Raw genomic sequence first — 19,388 nt, forward strand, 5'->3', positions numbered from 1 at the left:
GGCCTGCAGAGGAAGGGAGAGGGAGGGGGAGCGCAGATTGGATAAAGCTTTTTAGCCAGCTAGTCTTTAAGAAGAATGCAGTAGCGCCCCCTGGTTCACATTGCTGGAGAAGACACCAGCACCACAGCTACTACGGTTCAGCACAGGCAGATTATAGATCCAAGGACTGGATGTATACTTTTTTTTAATAATCAATGCACTTTCTACAAGAGTTTCATTTCGATCACAGAAAGGAGAATTAATTTAATTGGGGGGGCACTTGTCCGAGTTTCAGAGAATTATTGGGCGGGGCTTGGGGTGACATCATTGTAAGGACTGCTCGCAAACTGTCTGAATTAAGATTACACTTGCAAACTTTCTTGTGCTTACAGTCAGGCATGCTATTTTCACACACACACGGAAACGAATGCTCAGATCAATCCGTGCGCTGCGTTGTCGCCCACTTTTGCAATCTGATCACACTGAAGGGAATTGGTATTGAATGTGTCAGTGAGCAGAGGTGCCTTCTACATCACCAGAGTCCCATCACTCTACCCAGCTGTTTTGGATGAAAGTGCTGGGACAGATGTTGTGTGAAACACTGCTTGAAATGTATTCTGTGTCAATCTGCTCACATGACAGAATTCACAGGACTGCATCAGTAAGCTATCCTGCTACAGAAACTGATGCATTAATGAGGTCTGTCCTCACACCGCATTCTGTTTGATCACTCTCTCTGGGCTCAGTAAGAATTAAACAACAAACAACAAAAAAAAACATAATCTCATTGTTTTAAAGCATGTTTATAATAAATAACAGGCTTTACAAACCCAGAAAGAAAGTGACATAATATTGATGTAAAAGATGAAAATGCAGAACAAGCAAATAAACAAAAAATACCCAAACAAATCTGAAAAGATTTACGTAGGGTCCCATTTTCCACAGATGGCTTTCGGTCACTGAACTCTGGGGTGGCACAAGATGCCAGCACACCCCGACTGAAAGCACAGCAGGCACTGTCAGTTATTTAGGGTTACGCAGTGGCTCTTCACTCATCTAAAATCAGGGTTAAAACTAAGAGGGTTCGATTCCCAAATCCTTTATACATCAGGTACTCACAGGTTCAGAACCCTTGGTTCCTTCGAACCCCGTGGAGCTTGGCAAGGAAACGATGTATTTTAAGGTTCAAAACACTATTGGAAAAAGGAGAAGTTCCTTGTGAACGCAACACACTACAGAATTAACTCATTTTGCTTTATAAAAGGGTCGAATGAAACCTGTTAAAATATTGAATTACACACCGCATTGCAGTTTTCCATATCCTTAATGAAGAAACTGTCAAATTGAAAAACGTGGCAAATTCGAAATCTAACATGACATGCTGGACGTCTCTTATGGCTTCTGGTCGACTTTTGCATTAACGTTGTAGTTTATTTAATTGCATGATGTTAAATAAATTTAAATAATGATGTTTTTTTTTGTTTTTTTTTGTTTTTTTTTAATTAACGTCTCAATCCTGCAATTCTAGGTGATACACAACTTTGACTCACAGCTGTACTTGCAACAAGTGTTGGGGGTTTGATTTTCATTGTTCAGTGAATCAGGGAAGGTTAGAGACACAGACTGCAGCTCCACGGTACAAGCAACAGCAGTAATGACTCCTGGTTCACAGCACAGTGCCAGACTGCACTGCAACTGAAGCCAAACCGCAGGATCATCATCCACACGCAAGAGCGGCTGAGCTCCCTAATCTCCACGCATCAGGGGCTAAACAAGCAGACCCCTCTGTTCAAAAGAATACATTCACGGAACCATTCCAGACTGACGCTGGCTTCTAGGACTAGGAATGTCTGATGAATAGCAATTTATTTTATTTTATTTTATTGTATTTATTGGTATTGTATTGTATATATATATATTATAGATATCTATATAATCATATATATTATATATATAATATATATCGTCAGATAGATAAATTTATATTTATTAATATTTAATTTTTTTTTTTAAATTAGAATTCTTAAAAGTTTGTATGTCAAAGTTATTCTGTGCCAAAAAGTGTGTCTCTCGTGTCTCTACCGATATAGCCGGGCGTTCTCTCGTGTCTCTACCGATATAGCCGGGCGTTCCCTCGCAAACGCAACAAGAATATAAAAACGCACGTTTGATTTACCCCCACTAGTGATTTCATGTACACTGGTTTCACATTTCTTGAGAAATAAGTGCATCCAAATCTTTTTTTTAATACATTATTAAAATATTTTGCAACCAATTCAGAAACTATATGTCGTAGAATGTCGTCAGCAAGAACCTCTATTTCAATTATATTGAAACTCGGGACTTCTATTTCTATTTGGCCTGTGGCCTTAAACACCAGCCTATTAGAGTCCTGCTCACTTACCGGTTCATTATGGATTCGAAAGGGCCATCTTATGAAAATGGGACTGGGTTCATCTTATGGTCCCCCAATCTACAGAAGCAAGACTGAAACCCACAGCAGACTCAGTTCAAGTTTTACTGTAAACTTATTTAGGATCACATAAAAATGTGCATCTGTAGTGTGCATCTCATTAAGCTCAGGTGAACCTAATTAAGATCACAGTGAACACCTGGAAAGGCTCAAACTGCTATGCAATGGGAGTCTTATTTATAACCAACACACACTGCCCTGGGGTTGGCTGCACCCCGAAAACTGAAACCCTAGATCGAAAAAAGCCAGAATGGTCCCACAATCTTATGGAAAAAAAGAAAAGAAAAAAAAACGAAAAAAAAGTAGGGCTAGGGCTGGAATTAGCCTCCCCACTCGCCAAATTCTTCATTTCACCTGATTCCAGTTCAAACTGTAAACTAGGAGGCACAGGTGCTGCCTCTTCGGTAACACAGCAGATACACATAGAAACGTTGTAACATTCATTTGAGAAGCACGGCGCACTTTAATGTTCAAAAAAAGCAGCTGCAAAGGGGCCGCAGTTCCTGAGGTGCCACAAACAGGAATGTAACTTCAGGTGCCAGACTTCAACGGCTCCTTCCTCTGCTGTTTATGGTACCCAAGGACTGGAGCTACAAATCCACGGGCAACTTACCAACTGAAAAACCCTCAGATCAGGCAGTAACTAGAACAAGCCAGCAGGAGGCGCTGTCTCGGGCATACCGCATCCTACTAGCGAGGTAAAACGAATGGATAAACTGAAACTTGAGACTCGGCGCTTGATTCAGTTACAGGGGCTTAGGGTGATAGCCACCAGCCGAAGCCCAGCTAATCTCAACAAAACAAACAAATAAAAACACACATAGATGAGCTCTCTACAGTTTTGCGTTAAAACGTTAGCTACAACCTCAGCTGGACTGGAAATCTTCTCAGGGAAGACCAAAAGTCAAGGAAGCTTCAGGATCATTTTCCTGTGACATACGGAGAAAAATATCAACCCCACTGCTATTGCAACTTTTTTTTTTTTTTTTTGTCCGCACTAAAGGAGGAAGAAGCAACAGCTCCCGAGAATTCCAGGAATGGTTTCCCGACTCTCTCTATGACGACAGTAACAGAATGGAACACTTTTCTGAAAGGGAATAGAGATTGCACACGCAAGTACAGAGTGTCTAACGATTTCAAACGAGTCGCACTAAAAATTGCCGGGGTACAATAAACATATATATAAAAAAAAAAAACACGAAAACGGATCTAAATATCTTTTTTTTTTTTTCGTTAACGATGTATTCCAGTCTGGTTTCCAGGTACCGTGGGCTTCACTCCACAGTCACAGACTTGGCCAGGTTTCTTGGGCAGTCAACCTGCGGGGGAAAAACAGAGCTTATCAGTGCTGCACTTGCCGGTTCAGATCAGGGTGGCGAGTTCACATATTTGGATCAAGTATCGCATTTTTTCACATATAAAGTAGAGGCAATAAAGCAGGGCCGCGCTGACAGCGTGAAATTGCTCGTGACGGAAGACGGGATAGATTAAGTGGTGTTACGAGGCGTGTCACTCACGTCGAAGCCCCGCAGCACAGCCAGGTGGAAGGACAGCAGCTGCAGGGGGATCACACTCAGGACGCCCTGCAGACAGTCCACGCAGTGCGGCACCTTGATTGTCCGGGTCGAGCTCTTGATCGTCTCATAGTCGTCCTTGTCACAGATCACAATGGGGCGGCCCTGAAGCAGGGACAGGACATGGGTCACTCTCCGCGTCTCTCCTCTCTCTCACACACACACATCACTTTCTACATTTTCACTCTCTCCCTCTGCTCAAGCAGCAGTGTGTTACAAAGGGTAAAAGTTTTGCATCACCCTATAGAATGAACTCATTGTGCTTCATAAAGTCGAATGAAGAATCTGACATTTCGAACATGAAATACTGCTATTATGGCTTCCGGTAGACTTTTTTGCAATCTCATTTTGTAGTTTCTTTGACAATATATTATGTTCACAAAAGTTTTGTTTTTGTTTCAATCCTTAATTCTAGGTGATGCAAAACTTTTGGCTGTAGCTGTAGGTCTGGTCCGTCCCCCCCTTTCTCTCAAACACCTTCTTTATTCTCATGTGGTCTCTCCTGGCTCTCCCTCCCTCTCTCCTACACCATCTCACCCGTCTCCCTGCAGCCTGTTATGTCACTTGGTCTGGGTGTGGTCTTGCTTGCTGCAGTGTGTTCTGACACTTGGGTGTAGGTGTGGTCTCTCCCTCTCTCCTGATCTCTCACCACTCCCTCCCTCTCACCTGTCGAGCCGCCACCTGCTGCAGTGCGTTCTGGCATTTGGTGTAGGTGTTGTCCCTCATGATTATCATGATAACTGGCATCAGCTTGTCCACGAGGGCCAGAGGTCCGTGCTTCAGCTCCCCAGCCAGGATCCCCTCTGAGTGCATGTAGGTGATCTCCTTGATTTTCTACCGAGCAGATGGGTATAAATACATATAACAAAAACTAAACTTTCAAAACACAACCCAGTGCATCTACAGTGCAAATCAAAAAAATAAAACAAAGCACAAACGTTTGTTTCATTTTGCAGTATGGATTTTGTAGTTAGGGACACGTCTAAAACATTAAACCCGGATCAGAGTAAACACTGCTATACAATGTAACTGCTGCATATTAAATGCCAAGGTTGCTCACCAGCGCCCCCTCCAGGCAGGTTGCGTAGTGGTAGCCGCGGCCCATGATGAGGACAGACTTCTGCTGGTAGAGCTCCATCGCCAGCTTCTGAATCTCATCATCCAGCGCAAGCACCTCCTTGATCAGGTCTGAGGGAGAGAGAGAGAGATAGAGAGGAGAGAGGAGAGCGCGAGAGGAAGAGAGAGGAGAGGAGAGCGCGAGAGAGAGAGAGAGAGAGAGAGAGAGAGAGAGAGAGAGAGAGAGAGAGGAGAAAGAGCAAGAGGAGAGAGAGCGCGAGAGAGGAGAGAGAAAGACAGAGAGGAGAGCGCGAGAGGAAGATGAGAGAGAGGAGAGAGCGCGAGAAAGAGGAAGAGCGAGAGAAAGAGTAAGAGAGAGAGGAAGAGAGAGAGAGAGGAGAGAAAGATCAGAGCATGAAAACAAGTTTCCACAACCACCTTCTTTCCTTCCTAATAAACCCATAAAATTTAATACTAATAATATCAATAAATAATAATAATAATAATAATAATAATAATAATAATAATAATAACAACAACTAACTGGTTTAAAAGGCATTTGTTGGCTACTTATTCACTGCTGACAGTGTACACCAGCTGCAGCAAGCCTGCGTGTAGCCTTGACACTTACTGATGCTGCCTGATTCAATAAAGATGAAGCAGCGCAATCAAGGGACTGACTCAGAATATGCTGAATCAGACTCTACTTTGCCAAACAGTGCTCCCTGATTTAGTAAGCAGAATGCACACAAACAAACCAAGAGCCAAACAGATAATTACCATACTGAATGAAACCGGCTGAACACTTAAAAGCAGTATACAAAACCCCAGTAATAAAACGAGCCTGCGCAGCCTGGCTGCTCTGCTTTGTGCTTCTCTCACCTGGCAGGACTCGGAGCCCCTGGATGATCTGCTTTGTGTTTCGCTGTGTGTTTCTCTCACCTGGCAGGACTCGGAGCCCCTGGATGATCTGCTTTGTGCTGTGTGTTTCTCTCACCTGGCAGGACTCGGAGCCCCTGGATGATCTGCTTTGTGCTGTGTGTTTCTCTCACCTGGCAGGACTCGGAGCCCCTGGATGATCTGCTTTGTGCTGTGAGTTTCTCTCACCTGGCAGGACTCGGAGCCCCTGGATGATCTCTCGCCGGCGGGCCTGCATTGAGATCCTGTCGTCACACATCAGCAGGGCAAACATGATGAGTGACACAAACTGGCTGGTGTAGGCCTGGAAGAGCACACAAAGCACTGGGTAAGACGGGTATACTGGGAGCACCAGCACAAACACAAAGGAGAGGAGCACCCAGGCATCTGTGTGGTTCATTATGCAGGGGTCTGTCCTCCTTTTCATTTCAATGGGCGCTGTGATGTCATATCTCGGGACACCTGTTGTAATGCTGAATTCGTATAGGTCGTGTTGCACAGGCTCTAACTGCAAGTGAAATCTGTAACACTCGCTGCATGGTTTCAGCAGACAGCCCATGCAAAAGAATGTACATCGACAGAATTCGGTTCAGTGGTTTGCTATGTATAAATCTATAGTTTCTGCATCCCCAGCTGTGTGTATTAAAGTGTGTGGTCAAGCATCACAAACAGGTTCCTAATGTCCCGACTGCACTGCACGCTCCACAAGCCCAATGCCATATCCTGATACTTGGCTGGACAGCGAGGTGAGTTGCAATAACCTTCAATGGAATCCACTCTCAAAAGAAAAAAAACAACAAGGTCTCATTACTTTTAAAAGATCCGGAAATGACATTAAAATAACAAAAGGCAGCAGATTCAATTCAAGGCAATTACAAGTCAGGCTCCGTCAGAAAGAGCCTTATGATTAGCTCTATTTCCTATAGTGTATAGCATGCAGAACAAAGCACTAACTCAGGGAGTTCAGCTTGGCAGGGAACAAACAGCCACTCCCAAAACGAAACGTTAAAAAAAATACAGACTGGCTCCAGGAAAATTCAACACGCACTTCTGGAAAGGAATTTTATTACATACTTCACCCCAACCTTTATGCATTTATAATTTTATTAGCAGTCCTTGTGCGCACACACACGCATACTGGGGTGAGCCCATTCCCTCTCCCCCCCCGCTCTCCTTCTCACACTTGGTTTGCTCGTCTGTCGCTTCGAACTGAACCCGACCGTCCATTTAGCCAAAAGTTTAAAAACTGCTCATTAAAATGATCCACGAGTGGGAAAGTTACCTTTTGTAAAAAATATAGCATTGATTTCATAGTGCTTCATGCACGGTTAATTCAGGGAAAGTTACATTTTTGGTTCACTATATGTGCATTATGGAGAGGGAGTTATAATGAGGGAGCACTACTTCTAATTATACAAAATCATGCTAGTATGTAAACTGGCTCCAGCTGAGCAAACTCTAGTGCCTGATATCAGTGTCAGCACATCTGGAGAGGGCTGGGGCTGCAGTGACCTCACAGCTGGATTCAGGGTGCTTTGCTCTGGGGTAAAGCCTGATCCAGCCATAACGTCAGCCCATCAACGCGTCTACTTTAGCTAGACTACATAAGGATTCAATATGAACTGTGTTTTCTACTGAAAATGAAATACAAATGGGGTTGGAAAGATAGATAGATAGGATAGATAGAGAGATAGGGATAGATAGGACACTGGATGAGTTCATTGGTATGCTGATTTGACTGGAGTTATCTTTCTTGTGCTGTATGAGATTGGTCTGCAGTTCTGAGTGGAGTTCTCTCTTAGACCTGCATACAGCTCTGCAGTGCTAAAAGAGGTGACTCCCAAGAACACATGCCCCAGTGAGAACACTAAAGGATAACTGATCTATCATTTTAAACATCTGATCACATGAAGTACTGCCAAAAAGAATCTTGGGAATAATACCAACTTTAGTCAAAACTCCGAGAGGAGTAGAAGTGTCCGCCAATGCCTTTTTAAAAAGGCATCAATCGTTCAGAAGGGAAGTAGCGCACGCGAGGGGAAACAGGAGCGGTTACACCGGTACAAAACTAAAAGAGGGCGATCGCCTCTCCATCCCCGCCCCCTCACCTTGGTGCTGGCGACCCCGATCTCCGGGCCGGCGTTGATGTGCACCCCGCAGTCCGTCTCCCTGGAGATGGAGCTGCCCACCGTGTTGGTGACCCCAACAGTGAGCGCGCCTCTCTCCTTACAGTACCGCAGAGCCATGAGGCTGTCTGCCGTCTCGCCTAGAGAGGGGGTGAAACAGAATTACAGGGAGCAGTTACACAGGTACCCCCCCTCACCACCACCACACACACACACACACACACAGAGTCGTGTATGTCTATCTTTATGCAAACCTTGCATGGATTTTTTTATCTAAACTCCAGGTGGGGCATGAGCAAGTACTGCATTAAAAGTTCTCTCAAACTAACAAAAAAAAAAAAAACTAGTTTAATGGTACTAACAGCAACCAAGCTAACAAATAAGTAAGTAAATAGAAATACAGTTAGTATAAAATACCACAACCCAAAAGAGTAAGAACAGAATAGTTTTGTAGAATAGTTATATTATAGAATTGTTACTGTTCGGTGCTGCCTGCATGCACGGCCTGGATATTGCTGTGAGACTGCAAGCAGAGAATCGCTCGGATTGCTCCATCGCCACTGAAACGGCAGCGATGTTTCAGGGCTGATCAGAAATCACTGAGCAGGGTCTGGTTGTCATTAGCGTGCCTGCGAGTGCTGGCACAGCCTTGTGGCACACAGCCAAGGCAGCTATACATTGTGGGTACGGTTTCCAAATAAAACACAGGAAGATAGCAGAGTTACAGACGGCCAGCCGCCAGCATCTCAGCTTTCATCCGGACTACAAAATGATATTCTGATTCTAATTTACTCATCAAAACAAACAAAATCTCAAGATTTAGTAAGAGAGAGGGTCTAAAACTTCAGAGTTTATAGAAAGTTACCAAGATATGATAAAACAGAAGAAGAAAAGGATACAGCTATGGCCAATCGCCTAGAATTTTAGGATTGAGATGATTATAAATCAAAAAACTACAAAATGCTATCACAAAAGTCTACCAGAAACCAGTATTTCATGTCAGATTTCAAAATGTCACATTTTTTAATTGTCAGTTTTTTTTTTCTGTGTAAAACTTAAAAGCGGCGTGTAATTCAATATGTTAACGTAACATTATTTAGCAGGTTTCATTTGCCTTTATGAGCAAAATTTGTTAATTATGAAAACGCCAACACTGAACAAGGGTCACCTGGCCTTGGCGTGGGCCAAACCCGAGCTCGGGGCGAAGAAACTAAAGCGAAGGCATGATGGGGTGGAACTGGGAGGAGGGACTCTCTTACCCGATTGACTGATGAAGAAGCACACATCGTCCCTGAAGACGGGCGTGTTCCTGTCCATGAAGTCACTGGCCAGCTCCACCATCACAGGGAGCTCTGTCAGCTCCTCCAGCACCTGCCGTGTCTGAGGAGAGAGGGGGGAGTCAAACAGGGATCCAGAGCACAGGAAAACAGACAGACAGCAATGTATGCGTTACAGAAACAGAAGGAATTAAGACTGCCATTGCACAGCACTTTGATCTGTTCCTGGTTTTACTAAGAGTTTAACAAAACACACCTGGACATGTTACCTATACACTGGGGCTGATCAAGCGCCTACTAAAACCTGGAATCGGTGAAACTGCTATGCAATAGGAGTCTCATTTCCATAACGCACAGCCTGTCTAACGCCACTTAAATCTCCCTTGTAACGTATATTTATTCTGTACAACTCCCTATCTGTCTTGTGTTTATCTATATCTCAATGTATAGGTAACTAGCTCAGGAGTGTCTCTTTAAACTCACAGTAAAAAAACAGGAGAAATAGATCAAATTGGGAGTCTTATTTCCGTCCCTGCGGAAATAGAAAAGAGCAAGACGGAGAGAGAGGGGTGTAGCTTTAAAGGAGATTCAGACAGGCAGTTTCGGGTTTTGCAGTTAGGAGATAAGGCATGCATGCAGGGACGGCGAGGGCACTGCCAGTGCAGTATAAAGAGGACTCACCGCCACTCCTGCGTGGTAGCTGGTTCCACAGGCGATGAGGATGAGGCGTCGACAACGCTGGATCTCTTTGATGTGATCCTTCAGCCCGCCCAGGATCACTAGGCAAGCCAATCACAACGCAGGGATTTCAGACGCAGCCAATAGCAAAAAAAAACCATTAATGCCATACTAAAAAACTTTTAAACCACGCTTGGCTCATTCCATGTTTTTGTGGGTACCAGGGATTTAGAAAGACAAATATAAACTTAACACATTAATATCTGAATACGTTGCTTTAGTATTTCTAAATGTAGTGCTACTGAATGTTTAATAATTATAGATGGAGAGCAGGGAATGCGAAGAATCGCTGTTGGGTTTTTTTTTTGCCGATAGGCTATGATGTTTTCGTTACAATCACCGCCACGTGAAGGTGTACCTGTGTTTTCGTCGAAGTTGACTCGTCCCCTCATAGTGTTCACCACGGACTCTGGCTGCTCGAAGATTTCCTTCTGCATGAAGGAGCTGAAATTACCTGTGGAGAAGCAGAGATAGCTAGGAATACGCACGCGCACGGACTTATCAGGCTCCACACGCAACCCAGGTCACAGAATTCAGCATCTCATGACAAACTCGTTCGTAAATTCAATAAAAAAAAATAAAAAAAAATCAGACAAGCCACTCAAGATATAGCCTTCGATAGCTTAGCCAACCAAGTGCTAGTGCCCAGTCAGTACCTGTGACATGCAGACCAACGCAACAAGTCAAGTTACCATTAGATTACGGCTGAGCAGATTCTGATGATATTTACTTCATCTGGTCTGCGCGATTAAGAACAGGAGCGGAGAAAAACGAAAGTGTTGACGGTCCCTTAAGCGTACGCTTGTGCCTGCCCAGAATCAGCATCCTAGCGAGCAGGCTTTAAGATGATGTATCCAATCCTCGTGGTACAACAGTGACCCCTGCTGACGGTACAGATGCATCTCTCCCTCACTCTCCTATTCAATCCCAGCTCAAAAAAATACATAACTGTGGTTGCGTGCAGTCAAACCAGTGGTTTTCATTCTGCAGCTGACCTGTTTTTTATTAGCAATACTGACTATATAAACCACAGCTGTAAATTACAGGGCCTGTCTGGGGAGATAACCACTCTTTTACCCCAATACTGGTTTTGTGAACAAGCTCGCCTTACAGTCAGGGCATTCCTTACGCATGACAGCGAGAGAACTCGATAGCAGAGCTGATCCCAGTCCCAGCCAACAAGTGGGGGGGGGGGGGGTGTCTTGAAAGATCGCCTGCTCCTCGCCTTACCCCCCCGTCTGGGTTCAGTACCATACCAGATCATACCTAGAAGGATCCCAGTCTGCCTGCCTGCCTGCCTGTGTGCGTTTTAGCCTCTTAAAGACCTTTCAGATTACATTCGGCTATAATCTAAAAACTATTGACTTAATACAAATTCCTGCCCTGTATCTGATAGCCCCTGCACCACAGAGATAACACAGGCATAAACAAAGGAGACAGCTGCTTCTGCATCCAGCACTCAAAGAATATCACAGACACTTGCAGAGCTTTTTGAGATGTTATAGTAATAAATAATGACTTGGATCCCATTATTGAGGAGTTTGGTGATAAAACAAGTGATCAGGAGAGGATTTATCAGTAAGCACGTTTATGAAGAGGTATGTGAAAAATACAGTGAAGACGTTGTGAGCGCGCATTAGCCGGTCCCCACCCTTCATGATCTGCTGCAGCTCTAGCTGCAGGGTCTGGATGGCTCGTGCCGGGTGATCCCCCAAGATGCGTTTGATCCGGTGGATGGAGAGACGCCCCTCTGACACAGCGGCCACGTCATCATCCTCCAGGAAGATCACTTGGTTTGTGTGCTCAATCACAGCGCTGCAGACAGAGAGACAGCATGAGGGCGCTAACACCAACACATCACTTACACACATTTCACCAGAGTAAACATATGGGGGGAAAGAAAAAACACAGCTAGAGACTATGGTAAATGCATAGTACAGCTTTCGGAAAAGCATGTTTAAAACTGCAAAAACACAGTGGTAAACTTTTAGAAGTGCATCGTACTGGAAGAGCAGTTTGTTCGTGTGTCCAGAAAAAGGACGAGAGAGAGCTTGTGTTGTGTCTGTGCACAGCGCTGCTTTAGTTTTTAAAGAAAACAAACGCTTTTTAAAAGAAAAGCAAATCTTACATGTCTCCCCAAAAGAGTCTTAATTTAATTTAATTTTTTTAACAGTGCAAAAGCAAACACACACACACGGTCATAAGAACAGAATCCTGTCTAACATTTGACCAAATGTTCCTTCTGTTTCAGATCCTACTACAATACTTCACCTGGTAGGCTGTTTCAATGCATTTACAACTGAAGAGGTGATGAGAACCTCGCCAAAGACACACACACAGAGTCGCACCACTATCTCTTCGTAATAACACACACACACACACGCACACACACACACACACAGTCGCATCGTTAAGCTCTTAGAAACGACACAAGCACAGAAGCACACAGAAGCTTGTTACCTGGCATCCGAGGCAAAGTAATACTCCACGCCCTTCTCGTCGATGGGGAAGAGGCAGGTGGTGCTGTCCACTCGGGGCAGGGCGCTGCAGCCCTTCTTGTCTTTCCCTGCTGGAGTGAAAACGCACAACCAGAATCAGAGGACAAGAAAACATTTTTAAAAAACGGGGTTGGACTGAGAATCTGTGGTGTTTGCAATTGACGTAATGACATTTAGAGCTTTGATTTACAAAACCTGCGTTGAACTGTCAAAACAGCGAGGGCATGCAGACCTACTGGATACAGCCCATCTCTGTCTGTTGGGATTAGGCTGGAGATTGAGAGAAGGCTGGGGGGGGACAAGTTGCAGAAACCCCTTGCCATGACCCTATCTCAAATGTATATACTTTTGCAAAACTATATAGAGTAGACCCAGATCCTGAAGTGATACAGCCATCTACAATGTATTTGGATCAGACATGAAGATTATTTATATATTGGTTGTTCGTATTTATAATATAGAATAGGGTGCCGTATCATACAACCTGATCTCAACACCACTCAGAAGCGTCCAGAAAGCCCACTAGTGTCAGACACTCGAGGTATGGATATCAGCCTGTTTCCTATATGCTATATTTACCTGTACGATAGAGGATGGGGATGTGGTCTGTAGACAGCTTGTGTGCACTATGCACTCCAATCAGCAGGGGGCCCCCTCTCCTACAGAAACACACTTTCCAGTGAGACCAGAGGGCAAAGGCATGAAACTGCATCTGGGGCAGCTTGCATACCCACACATCACAGGACTCAAGGGGATGCAAGTGTGTGTGTGCGTTTAATTACAGCAGTTAAATCATTAATCTGTACAGGGACAACACACAACAATAACCTGGCAAAAAAAATGGCTAGTGTCACGTTTTCTAGCAATTACAAAACTAGAAAGAAAAATATCGATAGAGTTAAATTGTACTTGACATTAAGACCATGATCAGTTTGGCCTATTGTGCAAGGATGTAAATAAGACTCCTATTGCAAGGCAATTTTACCCACTCCAGGTTTTAATACAAGCTTGATTACAGTATCTAGGTAACAAGGTGTGTCTTATTAAACTCCTAGTAAAACCAGGAATGGATCAAACTGCTATGCAAATGGGATGTCTTATTGCCACCCTTGTTGTGAAAGTGCACGAAGGTTGGATGATGAAACGGCTGTGTGTGTTACAGCAGCATCAGTGACTATACCTGGTTCCCACAGCCTCTCCTGGGAAATGGATGCTTTTAAACACCAGGGCGAAAGCTCCCTCCTGAAGAATTCACAAACAAACAAAAAAAAACCATAAGAAAACAGAAACGTCACTCAAGACAAAAAATATCCAAGCTTGAAACTAACTGCGGCTCTCCAGAACCTTAGGCGCCTAGCTTCCAACGTTCTGCTGACTTGATTAGGACTGTTAATCTCGTCCTCTTTTAAAAAGCAATCAATCAGAACATGCGAGCTGATTTAATCGATTCACGTACCTTTAGTCTCGTATGAATTGCTGTAATAGACCGCTTCAAAAGCATTTAAAATTAAGATGTTAATCATTTCATCTTTTAATTGGTTAAAGCCACTAGTAAGAACATAAAGTAATAACTGAGCTCAGGGATGTCCCACTGCATAGCATAGCAGTGCAGTCCATTCCTGGTTTTACTAGGAGTTTAATAATCACTCCTTAGCTTGTTACCTATACACTGGGGCGAATCAACCTTGTAAACCTGGAATGGATGAAAGTGCTATGCAGAGGGAGTCTTATTCCCATCCCTGAAGCTGTAATTCTGTAGTACAGGCACCCCAGTGACGTACCAGCTGCTGAGTCACTCTCTCCACCAGCGTGATGAAGCTGATGTCATCGCTCTCTCGATTGTCGTACATGTACTTGACCAGCTTGGCGATGGTCTCTGTGTCGGTCTCGGACTCAAACTCATAGCCTTTGCTCTCCTGCAGCACAAGACGGACACAGGCAGTCAAACACAGGACCGGAATGCAGCAGGCACAATTTGAAAAAGCAACAGGAAAAATGATACAATTTCATAAAATCTCATGGTCGTGAACACAATAAAACCATGATTACAATCGCTCCCCCGCCCCGCCCCTCACACAGTACTCACCAGAAACTGTCTCAGGTCTTTATAGTTGGTAATGATCCCATTGTGGATCACAATGAATTCTGTTGAAAAAAAAAAACTTAAATTAAAATCCTACATTGCACCTCGAGTGTGTGAATGTGCGATTGTGTGCCAGTTGTTCCACAGATCTGTCTGTATGCGTGTCTGTGCGTGTGTGTGAAACCGTTGCTTGCGCTGCAATGCACCCTCCTGGCACAGTGGACAGGCAGTGAGTGTGCGAGAGCGTGGTCAGCGTTACCCGCTGTGTATATCAGTGTGACTGGGGTGGGTTGTAACCGCGCTGGGCGGCGAGCATGCGTGTTGCTGCTAATCCTCACCGTTGTTTTTGTCGGAGCGTTGCGGGTGGCAGTTGACAGGGTTTGGCTCCCCGTGAGTGGCCCAGCGAGTGTGGGCGATCCCCAGGTGAATATCGAACTCCACGTCCATATCCAAGTCCTGCTGCTCTGAGAGGGAGAGAGACACAGGCAGACGTGAGCTTGAGAGCCTGCTTGTAAAGAAGCAACAATCCACTGCACAACACCATTATATAAGCACTGTATACAGCAAACCTGGCACTGATGGGATACTGTCAAATGAAATGTCTTTGTATCAGTTTAAATTTGTCTACACTGCTTAATTATTCAAGTTTAAAAATCTATTAAGAAAATAAAATCGACAGACATTAGATATTGAAACCAGCTTCAACTGCCATCATATTACTGATACAAACAGTGTTGGAAAAAAAAGGGAGAAAACTCAAGCCACGCCGTGGATCCTTACTGTTGATCTCCTCGTCCAGCGCCTTGACTTTGCCCTGTTTTTTGATCAGCTGGATCGACTTGCCGTTCTTCTGCCAGTCCTTGCTGTTCCCTCCATCGATCCCCACACCTGCCAGAAAGAGAGAGAGAATGAGAAAGTTACCATAAGGGAGGGGGTTAACCCAATCACACCACTAACCAGTGACAAATACTTAAACAACAAAACAAAACACTGCCTCACATGTATTCAGAGGCAAAAAAAATGAACAGACTTCTTTATTCGCTCTTATTTAGAATTTTTACAAATGTAAAACATTCTTTATCATGCCAGGGGTGGAAATGAGACTTCCACGGATTTGATTTGATCCACTCTGGGTTTTACTAGGAGTTTAACAAGACGTTTAATAAAGCTTGTTACCTATACACTGCTACTAATCAAGCTAACTTTAAAACCTGGAACGGGTGCAACAGAAGTCTTATTTCCATCCCTGCATGCAGTCTGCAATAAAGAATACCCATTGTACTGTACAGAGGAGGGTTTCTCTGTTTCACTAAATAACTATTATGATGGGGTAAACTTCACCTCTGAGAATTTTATTTATTTTTTAACTGCATTAAAAATCAGGGTGTCGAATAATTTCCTGACAGTCACGTGCAAGGCTTGGTGGTCCAATAGTTAAAGGAAGGGCTTGTTACCAGGAGGTTCCCAGTTCAATCCCAGCTCCTCAGCCGCTGACTCCACTGTGTGTGACCCGGAGCAAGTCACTTAACCTCCTTGTGCTCCGTCCTTCCGATGAGACGCAAAACCGAGCTCCTATTGTAAGTGACTCTGCAGCAACAGCAGTTGGATGCATAGTTCACCCCCTAGTCTGTGTAAGTCGCTTTGGATAAATGACTAATTCATTAATAATACTCTATAGGGAGGTGCCAGGAGCTCCCTTCTATTTTAACCTGTACAGAACACCGCTGGCTGCCTCACCTGCGGAATCATACCCGCGGTACTCCAGTCGCCGAAGCCCCTTCAGCAAGACCTCCAAGATCTCCCTGCGAGTGCGCGGGACGTGGTAATTCAGGTAGGCAAAGATTCCTGAGAGAGACAGAGAGACAGAGGTGGGGCATGGTCAGGCTTACTAGACCACAGTCACATTCACATAAGACATCTCAACTTCTTCAGACATTGGGCGTACTGCACACACTCTTTCTAGCTAGCTGTGGCAAGTGCCACATTTTAGGCTGGGTTTAGTTGGTGCTACGCTGGAAGATCTTTAATATCTGTACCTGCTGTAGCTCAACAAATCACACCCACACTTCCAGGAGCATCAAAACATAATCCTAAACTTAAACTGCAACTTTACCCTATAGCCTTTGACCTACTCTCAAGCACTAAATCACTATCAAATAGTTTAAACTGTTCTCTATATGCAACAGATCATACAGTAAAAATACTCTTCATGTGATCAGGTTTTGATCGCATACTGTAATGCTATTTATGGATTTGAATCCAGGCCTCAAGAATTGAACAAAAACGGCTAGTGGGTAAGCAAATTAGAGAGTTGGTGAATCTGTGACCACTGCGCCATCTACAGTCCCCTGGGAGAATTTCTTTCCCCAGTGAAAGCTTGCAAGTCTTTCATGGAATCAGCATTTTATGGTTTTACTGTGTTTGCAATTCTTTTGCAGCGTAGCAATACACCGAGGTGAGCTCAATTACTTCCTTCTGTTCCAGCCTGGTCTCCCTTCAACACTCAAACACTGCTTTTTATTATTAATGTAAGCAAACACACAAAGGCCTTATTGATAGGGGAGGGGGCCTCGAACACACTTCTGCACAGGGAGGCTGGCTGAGGGACTGACAAAGAGACGCTTTGAGAAAAATTTCATAAAAAAACTAAATGTTTGTGAGAGGGAGTGGGACAAGGTGAAGGCTATTAAAGCCATGAAAACAGAGTAAGATTATATTTATTTCAGTTTAGAAAACTGAAGAAGGTTAGCATCACGTTATCTGCGAGACACAGGCATCCCTTGTACCTTCAATGGTGATGCTGTTTTAGGCAACCAGCACCATCCCTCTGAAGCAGGAAATTGTGCTGAACTGGGAGGTGGTTTTGTGATGTGGACTGACGTCAGCAAGTCAAGAACCTTGTTTCATGAGCGACCAGCTATGGACCTGAACCTGGGTACCCAGGGGCAAGAGGCACAAAGGGCTAGGGAATCAGATCACTGCGCTACCTACCTTCAAAATCCCCCAATGCTAATCCTTTGAGATTAATGCAAATCCTAACCCTTCAAAAAAAAAAACCAATGCTAATTCCTTTGAGATTAATGAACACATAGGACTCTTTCTTTTAATGAAATGGGAAGCTGATACAAAACACAAGGTAATAATAATAATAATAATAATACTAATAATAATAATAATAATAATAAATGAGTCAGATGAACAGTCAATCAGTAAAGTTTCCATACAACTGAGTCATAAACTAAAAACTACCTGAAATTCTTGAACTAACTCCCAACTGTACAGGGTGTAACCGCAGGCACAGTCACCACTTCTCAACTACAGCTTTCACAAACGCCAGCTGTGTCTGCTTAAGAACAACAAGAACCACACAATTCAGGGAGAGCAACAACACCCCCACAGCACAGCAAGGGACCCCCAGCGCCTTACCTATACAGGGGGGGCTAATCAAGCACATAGTGAAACCTGGAACGGGTGAAACTGTAATCTCATCGCTGTAATTACCACAGGCACAATGCCACGGCGTGGCACAGAGTCACGCGTGTCCGATGCTTACCCACACAGAGCCCGCACTGTTCACGTCTGACCGGCTAGTACTGAAGCGATACGGTGCGCCACCGTGCCGCTTTTAAAAATGACCGAAAGTCTGTACACTGTTAGGATAATTTTGTACACCGACCCAGCACTGAAATAATAGTACATCGGCACCTGAGATCTGTAATATAAATGAAATATAAACACAACAAGGCATGTTATATAAATTAATTATAAACACAGCAAGGCATGTTATCACGGTAACGTCCTCTCCGACTGCGCACACGTAGGCCGGTGATACATATTGCAAAACGCATTTCACTTTTATACACAAACACGCCTTCCTCAGCTCAGTTTAACATCACGCCCAGCAGACGACGCTATCGCCGGGTGTATTATTAAAAGGTGATGTTTTGCACGGCCAGTACAGTGTCCGACACCATAGGGATTGGAGATGCGCATTTATCGCTGGAGAGACCGACTCGCGTACCTAACTCAACGAGAGGCTCGTTAGCCTTGCCTTGTGCAGATCTCTAGTTTCTATACAGAGTAAATAAATAAATAAACAAACAAACAGGCTGTTGTTATTTATTGCTTAGTTTCCTCATACTCACCACACATCACTGCGCTCTTATCTCCACTGCGTCTCAGCTCCTTCTCCAGAGCAGACCTGTGCGGCGCGCCACGCCCCCTCCCTCCCTCCCTCGCTCTCTGACTGGCCGGGACCGGCGAACCCGCCCCTTCGGGCCTCCCTGATTGGAGCGGCGGGGGTCCGCGGCGTTACCTGCGGACGATGTTGTTTCAGACGTGGCAGCAGGATGAGATATCCGGCTGTGTGATCCAGCAGCGTGGCTGCTCCACAGAGAGAGAGAGAGAGCGCCGCTGCGGGCCGTGCAATGATTTACAGACATCGTTATACAGTGCGATCTATTCTCCGGACAGGATTCTGTCCAAGTCAAACATCCCATGATATAGGGCATGGGTCTGCATTAGGTTTGGAGAGACTAGAGGTCCCACTTTTGAGCTCATTAGGCTATAAACTTACTTTATAGAGCCAGTAGCTCTGGCACACTTTTTTAACATTGTTATATTAGAGATAGTATATTTTATATCATTTATAAGGAATATGCACATA

At 44.4% G+C, this 19,388-nt stretch overlaps 1 protein-coding gene across 1 annotated transcript; it reads right to left on the bottom strand.

Annotated features, from left to right (window-relative positions):
• Positions 1-3,555: 3,555 nt before the first annotated feature.
• Positions 3,556-18,943, bottom strand: LOC121303152 (glutamine--fructose-6-phosphate aminotransferase [isomerizing] 1). Its single transcript, XM_041233649.1, has 19 exons — positions 18,868-18,943; positions 16,460-16,567; positions 15,503-15,610; positions 15,061-15,186; positions 14,726-14,784; positions 14,421-14,555; positions 13,820-13,881; positions 13,219-13,298; positions 12,602-12,710; positions 11,793-11,956; positions 10,500-10,595; positions 10,085-10,182; positions 9,386-9,506; positions 8,109-8,266; positions 6,190-6,304; positions 5,087-5,214; positions 4,693-4,860; positions 3,970-4,131; positions 3,556-3,771 (listed from the first exon to the last, which is right to left on the bottom strand). Exons 1-19 carry the CDS (start codon positions 18,872-18,874, stop codon positions 3,727-3,729), a joined length of 2,049 nt encoding a protein of 682 aa, XP_041089583.1. The 5' UTR covers positions 18,875-18,943; the 3' UTR covers positions 3,556-3,726.
• Positions 18,944-19,388: the final 445 nt, after the last annotated feature.

Source organism: Polyodon spathula, chromosome 31 (genome assembly GCF_017654505.1).
Source record: "Polyodon spathula isolate WHYD16114869_AA chromosome 31, ASM1765450v1, whole genome shotgun sequence".
In the NCBI taxonomy this organism is placed as follows: domain Eukaryota; kingdom Metazoa; phylum Chordata; class Actinopteri; order Acipenseriformes; family Polyodontidae; genus Polyodon; species Polyodon spathula.